General features: G+C 44.9%; 1 protein-coding gene across 2 annotated transcripts; it reads right to left on the bottom strand.

The window, feature by feature from the left end:
• Positions 1-3,131: 3,131 nt before the first annotated feature.
• Positions 3,132-7,948, bottom strand: LOC123124004 (putative disease resistance protein RGA3). Of its 2 annotated transcripts, none has more exons than XM_044544694.1 (3): positions 3,750-7,948; positions 3,547-3,637; positions 3,132-3,312 (listed from the first exon to the last, which is right to left on the bottom strand). In XM_044544694.1, the coding sequence occupies exon 1, from the start codon at positions 7,946-7,948 to the stop codon at positions 3,761-3,763; it is 4,188 nt and encodes a 1,395-aa protein (XP_044400629.1). In that variant the 3' UTR covers positions 3,132-3,312; positions 3,547-3,637; positions 3,750-3,760. The 2 variants fall into 2 exon arrangements, with proteins under 2 accessions (XP_044400629.1, XP_044400630.1); XM_044544695.1 differs by having other exon boundaries at positions 3,552-3,637.
• Between the last annotated feature and the right edge of the window lie 1,458 nt (positions 7,949-9,406).

Genomic DNA, 9,406 nt, shown 5'->3' with positions numbered 1-9,406 from the left:
TCGCGCATATTTAGTCCCGGTTGCACAGCCGGGACTAAAGGCCTTTGCGAACCGGGACTAAAGGGCTTTTTTCTACCAGTGTCAGTGCATTTTCTGATGCTGATTGGGCAGGTTGTAGTGATGACAGAAAATCAACTGGAGGCTTTACAGTCTTCTTTGGGTCCAACCTCATCTCCTGGTGTCCAAGAAAGCAGGCAACAGTATCAAGGTCAAGTACAGAGGCTGAGTATAAATCTTTGGCAAATGCCACTGCAGAGATTATTTGGCTGGAGTCACTACTTGAGGAACTGAGAGTTAAGTTAAATCGTATCTCATGTCTTTGGTGTGACAACTTGGGTGCAACATACTTGTCTGCAAATCCTGTATTTCATGCCAGGACAAAACATATTGAAATAGACTTTCACTTTGTACATGAAAGAGTTGCAGACAAGAAACTTGAGATACGGTCATCCCTTTCAAGGATCAAGTAGCTGATGGATTTACCAAGGCACTGCTAGCAAAACCATTTGAAGAATTCAAGAGGAATCTAAACCTAGGAGAGTTGAGATTAAGGGAAGGTGTTAGATTTTATGTTTATCTTTACTTGTAATCTCAACCAACCATATCTTCTTCTCCCTCTCTCCCGTAGCTATCTAGGAGATCTCATTGTAACGACCTGATCACATGCGGTCGGTTCCCTCTTACTTGTAAGCCAAGGCATGGCTATTTGCCCATATCAATATAAATCAAACGCGGCTCCTCATCGAGGAGTAGGAACGCTTCCCAATCTAACAATGGAATGTGGCAGCACCACGCTACTTGGAGCAAATTGGGCTTTAGCTGAATAATGTTCACTCAGGTCCGAGACACGTGTGTACTTGGACCGAGAAAAATGCCTTTTTCAGGAGTTGCATGTTACTACCTCTGTACCGAAATATTTGTAGTTGGGTAGCTTCAGAGTTTCAGAAAATTCAGTTAGTTTTGCTGCCATGGCAGCTGTGTCGGTAGTTCTCTATCAGTTTGGACAGTTAGCAGGTTAGCAAGATTAGCAGCTCAAGCGCTTAACGGTTCCATACTGATTCGTTCGTGGGATGGCACGAGCATTTTGGGTCGTAGTCGGCGCAAAGTCAGGAGGCCACAAGCCACGTTTCCCTCGCTTGTTGTAACTCTGAATAAATAAATTCAGTGAAAGAAACAAAAAAGCTGCGGGAGTTTTCTGAAACCTCGTCTTACACCTCGGTTCACTATTGTTTGATCCATTGGTTCCAACATTGCAGTCCTCCCAAATCCCATGTACGTACGTACGTACGTATGTATGTATCCCTTGATCTTGAGCGGGAGACTGATGCCTGGGTTCCAACATTGTACGTATGTACATACGTACGTACGTATGTATGCATGTATGTACGTATGTACATATGTATGTATTCTTTGGTTCCAACATTGCACTCCTCCCAAAGCCGATTTGTTGGCATCAATGCCTGACTTTGCTTGGAATCGGTTTAGTAGTAGTAGTAGTAGTAATAATAATAATATGGCTGGGTGCATCAACTGATCCAGAAGAATCATTTTTTTCTCGGAGGAAGTGGAAGATGGTTGCCCATCCCATCGAGTTTCTACTTGTTCCAAAATGGAACGATTTTACTCTTCTACTCTATCTAGAAAAAACACAATTCTACTGCCGTACCAATTTAATCTACAGAGGCGAATACACAAAAGTTTCTTCTCAAGTGGTGCGTGCGAGGCTGATGCTGAATCCCAATAACCAACCACCTCCCACCTATTTGAGCATCCTTTGGAATGGATGTCCCTTGTTGGAATGCTCTGTTGGCTGCTGCTGCTGCATACCGCCGCATCCACAAAGCCCTTGAGGAACCAAGGACATCGCACTGTGAGCCATCACTTGGTGGATATTCTATTCTGCAAACACGCAAGACAAATTATATCAGCTGGTGCTTTAAGAGGAATTACCTGAAAGCAACAGCAACATTCTGGCAACAGACAGATTCAAGTAATTCAGAGAGAGATTACAATGTTTCAGTGCACGACACTCCTATTTGAGAATCAGTACAAAAAATGACAACAAAGTGTCAACTACGTAATGACCTTTCAGCTTATCAACACAGACAATTGCTTCACTTCTCTTCTGTTTGTTTGTTTGCTCTGAATCAGCTGTGAAATTCAATTCACTAGTGGGACTGCAGAATCCAATAAGTAGAGTAGAATAAATGAACTTGGGTCAGACATGTTAGAATTAATGGGCTAGGCCCATAGCAATTTCTGAAATCTCAAAGCCCATGTGTAAAATGGCAAGTGGTGGTGCTAAGTTTAGTCCCACCTTGGAAGTTGAAGAAGAGTTCGACCTCTTTATATAATGGGTTCTCTCCACCACTCTAAGTGGTGTGTGAGAAGAGAAAGGGAAAACCACACGCGCGCGCTCGCTCGCCTGGCCGTGGCGAGGCGAGGCGAGGCGAGAATGGTCCGCCGAAATCCGGTCCGTCTCCTTGCAGGAGCGCAGCTTCCTTTTGCCGTTTTATTTTTATGTCTTGGCAGACAAGTTTTTGATTTCTTGTCCGGTAAGTATACGAATTAGAAACCGAGTTGGTTTGGGATTGTGGTCGCGACACAATACCGCCTCTGGTCCTAATATATTGCGCCGCCATCTTAGTCTACTCCATCCCAAACGCCGGCGTGCATCGGCGCGTGGGAGAGCAGGTCTCCGAAACCGTTCGTCTTTGCGATCCTGCACCGGGGAGGACGAATTAGGTTTTTGGGAAGCGCTGTGCGCGACTGCTCAAATTCGTCATCACGGGTCGTCTTCCGTCCAAGTCGGGCGGTGCTACTCATCGTCGTATTCATCGCCGTCAGCAGCAGATCGTCGCCAACATCGTCATCAACACTGTCGCACCCATAATAGCTAACGATCAGTACGTCCAACATCCTCTGTTCATGTCTGTTTCTACAGCTATTGTTACGTGTTTGCTGCTGTTATGCATGTCTTGCTGTTCGTCTAGTTTGCTAGATTATTGCATGCTAGTATCTCTTCTAGTCATGAATTATTTACTGGAATTAATCATGAACTTGCCTAATATTCCAACAAGACAGAGTATGAAAAAAGCACTCTAAGGTGACTTAAGCTTCCAATCATTCCTTACCTCTTCCTCGCTGCTACTGATGCCAACAGTTAAATTGGCCTCTTCTGTTCAGTCCTGCCGCTTCATGCGAAAAAGGAGCACAAGCCTGATAATTCAATTCCATAATTGGACTCAAGTCTTCTTCTTGATCGGCACCAAGGAGCACGCCCTTTTTTTATTACACATAGGGAACAGAAGCCTGACAAAGAAAATGCACTCATATATATTATGAAAAGTAACATCAATGGTGTATCAATCTCAATTCTACTAGCAGAAAAGGGGTACAAAAAGAGAGCAAGCGTGCCTTGGACTCTGAATGTAGTCATAAATTAAGCACATACATACGTACTAAAAACTAGAGAAAGCAAGCAGGAGAAAGACAAATAATAAGCGAGCCAAAGTTAACAGCTATCGATCAGGTTGTATCTCGCACCTGACCTGCTGATTAATGTGCAGGTTTCACAACTTGTGTGCATAAAAGATTGATTGCAACAGTGGTGGAGTGGAGTGGAACCGCTAGTAGTCTGTATGATTTGACAACAGTGGTTAAGATGAGGCACAACAGAAATATGGCAAATAAACCTCACTTCATCAGAAATAGAAAATAAAATAAAATAGGGAGGCGACAAGTGTTACCTTGGGTGTAGTTATGTTTCGACGGATAAATCTGGGTTGGTTCTTTTGATTTTCTCAATTTGTTCATCTATCTCAGCGCTGCGATCACTCATATATAGTTTTCTCAGCGAAACCGGGAGGCCCTCCTTGGGCATCGATCGGATATTTGGACAGTACATGACATGTAACTCCTTGAGAGAAGAAAGGCGATGTAACCCTTGAGGAAGGGACTGCAGACCCTTGCAGGAGTAAAAACTTAGTGTCTGGAGGGAGGTGAGGAGCTGCAGCGCTTTCTCTTGCTCTTCCGTCAACCTTTCCATGGTCTCATCAGCATACTTGAATTCAAGTGTGTGGAGGGCCGGGGCGAGGAGGCTGCAAATAGGAGCAACAAGCAATCCAGAGATGTTATCCACACTGATGTAACCTACAGGCAATAATAATTTGGCCCTCTGAGAGTGAGAGGCCACCTCTGAGAGCATATCTGCTGCTAAGGTGTTGCACCCACACACTTGCAGTTCTCTGAGGTTGACTGCGATGAGAGGATTGAATCCATCCACTGTTAAATTACCGCACTCCTCTAGCTTTAGAGTGGTGAGAGACGTGAGGTTTGAGAGCAGAGCCATTGACTTCATGCTTGGCTCTCCTTCGACATCAAGTTTCTTCAGGGAAGCAGGGAAAGGGCAAATGGTCTCTGATTCTCCCATTCCCATGGGCCAACGGGAGAAGAGTTTGCCACATCCCTTTATTGTTAATGATTGGAGCAATGAGTTGTCCTCCTGAGTTCCTCCTCCATTCTCCTTCTCCAGAGGCACAAGAATCAGGCCCTTGCAGTATGAGAAGTTAACTTTCTGCAGTGAGCTGGATGATGGGAACTGCATTACACATTCCTCCTCACAGTGATCTATGTGCAACACAGAAAGAGCTGGGAAACAGTTTAACACTTTTGAAGATGATGATTTGCTGGCAAGATGAGATACATGTAATTGGAGACTCTCAACTGAAGGGAAGACAAAACCGCCATCCAGCTCTTCAGGGAATAAACCGTCGCATCTTCCGACAGTTACTTTTGTTAGGGATTTAAACTTTTCGATGTCTGTCAATGATATGTGCGATGCATTTTCAATATCCATATCTTCTACTTTATCCAGATTGTGGTAGGCCAAAGCACCGCCATACCCACTAACAACCAATTCCAATTCCTTTCCATCATAAGACAACAACGTTTCTGAATTATATGTTCTATCTCTTTTAACAACCAAATCTGTCAGTGTGGATGTGTGAGGCATGGACGGCAGAGACATCTTGGGGCACCCAGAAACAAAAAGTCTGCGCAAATTGGTGCAAGATACCTCAGAGAAGGGCATCACACGGAGGTTGGGACAATCGACGCATTCGATTTCTTCAAGACTTGGAAAGGAATGGCAATTAGGTAGCACAACCCATTCAGCAAGTTCTGGCATCTCATAAAACCCAACTTCCTTCAAGCGCATAAAACATTTCCCTGGAGCGCCACCACATAGAGGCCCAAACTGATGCATTCCAGAAATTTTATTCAAATAGAGGCCCTTGAGATTTGGTAGCTTCGCAAAGGGTGGGAGGTTGCTCCAAGATACGCCTTCTAGAGTGAGAGTCTCTAGACTTGTCAACCAGATGTCAAGACACAACCAGCTAGGACCAATCATACCACCATGATTTGCAATTGTAAGTACTCTAAGATTAGAGTGTGGTTGAAGAGCATCAAGAATATCATCATCTGTAGTTGGTCCATCTCTGCCCCAGAGTAATTCCAACTCCTTCAGGTTCCTTTTCAACATCAGTTTGGCTGCAGTAGCTTCCTCCTTGGTTGCCACGTGTTCAAGACCACGTATAATCAGTCCTCCTTCAAGCTCTGGCAATGCCCCAAGTTCTGTCAGTTCAAATCCCATGCTCTCCTTCCTGACATGGAATACTTTTAGCTCCTGCAGATGCTTCATCTTTCCAACATTGCGAATATTGGAGTGGAGTTCACTTCCAGCACGGAAATCATGTAAATTCTCAAGGTGGCTGAAGTCTTCAGGTAAATCAGTACGACCACTCCAATCATCTAGGTCCAGGAATTTCAAGTGATAAAATCTTGATAGTGTACTAGGTAAACTGATTTCACCGTCTTTGTAAGATGAACTAATTTTGAGGTACTGGAGGTGGATCAGTTTTGAAAACCTATATGGAAAAGATTCTGGAGTACTCACTGCTATAAATAGGACACGCAGACTATTTATTTCCTTGAAGCTATCTTTCAAAATCTTGGCAATTCTTTCTTCTTCATATCTTCTACAAATCATCAAAGTCCGCAGATTAGCAATGTCTATCCTCTCCCTTAGTTTACACATTTCTTTCTCAAAATTTGCATCATATCTGTCTTCTATGTTGATAGATAAGTGCCGAACAGATTGCGAGATGGCATCAGCTCTGAAATCAAAGCCACTTATATTGTGGCATTCTTGTGCAGAAACACTCTTAGATAGCTCATGCATTAAATCATGCATTACATACCACCATCGATCACGCCAATCGAATTGCTTCATGAGAAAACCATTGTCCACTAGTTCTTCCATGTGATTCCTATCGGCTTGATGATCAGAGTCTATGATGCCTGTTGCCACCCAGAAACGATTGATTTCTGAAGAAGTAAACCTATGATCTTCAGGGAAAAGGCCACAATAGGAAAAGCATTTCTTCAGATCAAATGGGAGGTAATCGTAGCTAATCTTTAAAGATTGCATGATATCATCATTTTCTTGCTGCTTTAGCCACTGATGCTTTTCAAGAACTCCATGCCAATGTTCCTCAGAAAGGTCCTTCTGCAATAGTCTACCAACTGTTTTGGCTGCGAGCGGGGAACCCTTTAGCTTGTTTGCAATTTTTCGTGCAATACCAGCAAACTCATCTTGGTAATGCTCGGGCTTTTCTTCTTCACCAAATATACATGCTTCAAAGAATGTGAAGAAGTCATTAGACTCCAAACCTCGCAGCTCTAGTGGATCAACTGTTTTCACCATGTCTGCTACCTTTGGGAATCGAGTTGTGACAAGTAGCATACTTCCTTTGCTTTCCCCCTTTGTGAACGGAGCTACCAGGGTTTTCCACTGATCCTGACTGTCACATTTCCATATATCATCCAAGACAATTAGAAACCTCTTGGACTTGAGACGTTCTGCTATGGATTTCTGAAGCTGGTCTAAATTGGCTGTTTCATTTGCAACACCGCTGCTTCCTGCTCCTTCAGTTGCAGGTATGCAGCCAAGGATCTCCCTGGTGAGCTTAAGCACATTGAAATCAGTGGATACACATACCCACACCCTGACTTGGAAGTGGTCTTGAGTCCTTGCGTCATTGTACAGGTGAGTGGTGAAAGTTGTCTTTCCAATACCCCCTGGACCAACTATAGGAAGAACAGAAACAGTCTCAGTCTGTGTGGTACCAACTATAAGAGTGGTGATACGATTGACAGTTTCCTCAAAAACGTCTCTCCTGCCATACAATGTGTCTTGTATAATCATGGAAGCAGTCTGAGGCCGATGTAGGACGACTGACAATGCCGTGCTGTTGCTTGGGATACTGCCGATGCCGATGCGGAGCAAATTGGAGACGGAATCACAGTGGGACTGCATGCCCTGTAACAGGGACTTGATCTTGCTGGACATGGACACTCTGTCGAAATGCAGCATATCATCACCATCAGCACTAGCACTAGCACTAGCAGAGTTGGTTTTGGATTTTTTGGTGACGCGGCCGACAAGAGCAGCATCATCATCACTACCATCCCTCTTGGTCTTGGGTGTAGGCGAGCAAGAAAAGAAGTGGAGCAAGGTGTGGCGAAGAGCAGTACCGGCATGGAGAGCTTGATGCCTGAGGCCATCAACGCCGGCCTCTTGGATGGCGGCGTAGTTGGTGCCGTGGAGCCTGTCATGGATCTGGAAGTAGTGGAGCACATCCAGCAGGTCCTCTGCCTGGTCGGCGTCCCTGCTCAGCTTCTCCAGCAACCCCTGCAGGCCAGGGTTATGGCTCCCCTGCCCCTGGGCGTTGTGCAGGAGGCCTTGCGCGTGCAGCAGCTTGTCCTTGATCTGCTCCGAGTTGTGGCCGAGCTGAAGGCTGTCCACGTAAACCGCCACCAGGCTGTCGGACAGCGTCCTCAACAGCTTGCCGAGGAGCGAGGCCGCCGAGCCGAGAGCCACCTCCATCTCTCTACAGACACTCCGCCTTGCCTTGCCGGAGTAGTGGTGGAGAGGAAGCAGCAGCTGGCGACTTGTGTAGGGTAGGTGGGCTCCTTGAACAAAGAGTATATATAGGCGGAACAAATAGTTGAGAATAGTCTGTGTTAGCTGGCTCGAAAAAAAAGAGGCCGGCAAGTGGGAGATTTGATCAAGGCAGATAACTTGCTACTAGCTTTGTAAGTAGTATTGTAGTGTATTTGGTTAGGTGTATCTGTGTTGTCTGTGCTACTATGTGATGTCTCATCTGGCCGGCGGCGACCAAACCAAGATACCAACTCGATCATTTGTTCCTTTTTGGCTTTCTTTTTTGCATAACAGAAATGGCACATATATACTGGTGTGCTAGCACTAGTAGAAAAAGGGTCATCTGTCCCGGTTTGTAAGGGCCTTTTGTCCCGGTTGTTGAACCGGGACTAAAGGGTCGTTACTAATGCTCTAGCTCTTTAGTCCCGGTTCTTACATGGGCCTCCACGTGGCCGCTCCGGCGAGCCCAGGCAGGAGGGCCTTTGGTCCCGGTTGGTAGCATCAACCGGGACCAATAAGCTTCCACGCGTCAGCATTTCAGCGGCTGTTTTTTTTTTAAAGGAGGTGGTTTAGGAGTTTTGGGGGTTAATTTTGGTTGGTATAGATAGCTAATAGAGATATGTGTCCTCTCTTATCTCCGTGCTACTGCTACTGCTATGCCTAAACATGACTTAGATTGAAGTGAGGCAACATGTGGTGCATGTCGAAAGTAATACTAATCCTAACTTGATCAAGTTTGGATTGTACTACTTCCGACATGCACCACATGCATGTTGCCTTCACTTCAATCCAATCCATGTTCATTTCATCCACAGATATATAATAACTCTTCATGCTTGCATCATGCATTATCATAATAACAAGTCCTACTAATCATCATCATACAAGAGTTCTGGCGTGGGTCGTCTTGTCTTCGGCACGGCCTCTACGGTGAGGGTTAGGTCGACATTCGTCTTCGGCAAAGTTAGAGTCACTTGCTCGAAGATTAGTGGGGGCGCTGACGCATATTGGCGACAAGCGATGATGATAACACGGGTGTGCTATCTTAGCACGACCCTCTTTTTTGAGGTGTGTGTGGGAGGGGGGGTATCATATGTTCGCCGATCAGAAGATTGTGATAGTTTTTCATTAATTAACTGGGCAATTCTCTTTTTTAATGAATGAAGAATATGAGGCTGATCTTTTATCTCATTTTTTAAATAACTTGATTTATTCATCTGCTAGGCAGGAAAGGCACACACATGTGGCGGGGCGGGAAAAAAAACTTAAAACAAACATGCCCATATCGGCAACAAGATAGGGATAATTGTCCTTACTGAATTTATGTACATTGGGTGGGATCTATCTCCTAGCTAGGATTATGATTCCATTATCTCCTATCTACATCACTCATAAGTAAAA

The sequence above is a fragment of the Triticum aestivum genome, chromosome 5D (genome assembly GCF_018294505.1).
Source record: "Triticum aestivum cultivar Chinese Spring chromosome 5D, IWGSC CS RefSeq v2.1, whole genome shotgun sequence".
In the NCBI taxonomy this organism is placed as follows: domain Eukaryota; kingdom Viridiplantae; phylum Streptophyta; class Magnoliopsida; order Poales; family Poaceae; genus Triticum; species Triticum aestivum.
Note: the sequence above shows the minus strand (reverse complement) of the source record. Positions and strands in the feature narration are given on the sequence as shown.

Excerpts from the sequence above, each read along its gene's own strand:
- LOC123124004 (XM_044544694.1), bottom strand. The coding sequence starts at position 7,948 with ATGGAGGTGGCTCTCGGCTCGGCGGCCTCGCTCCTCGGCAAGCTGTTG.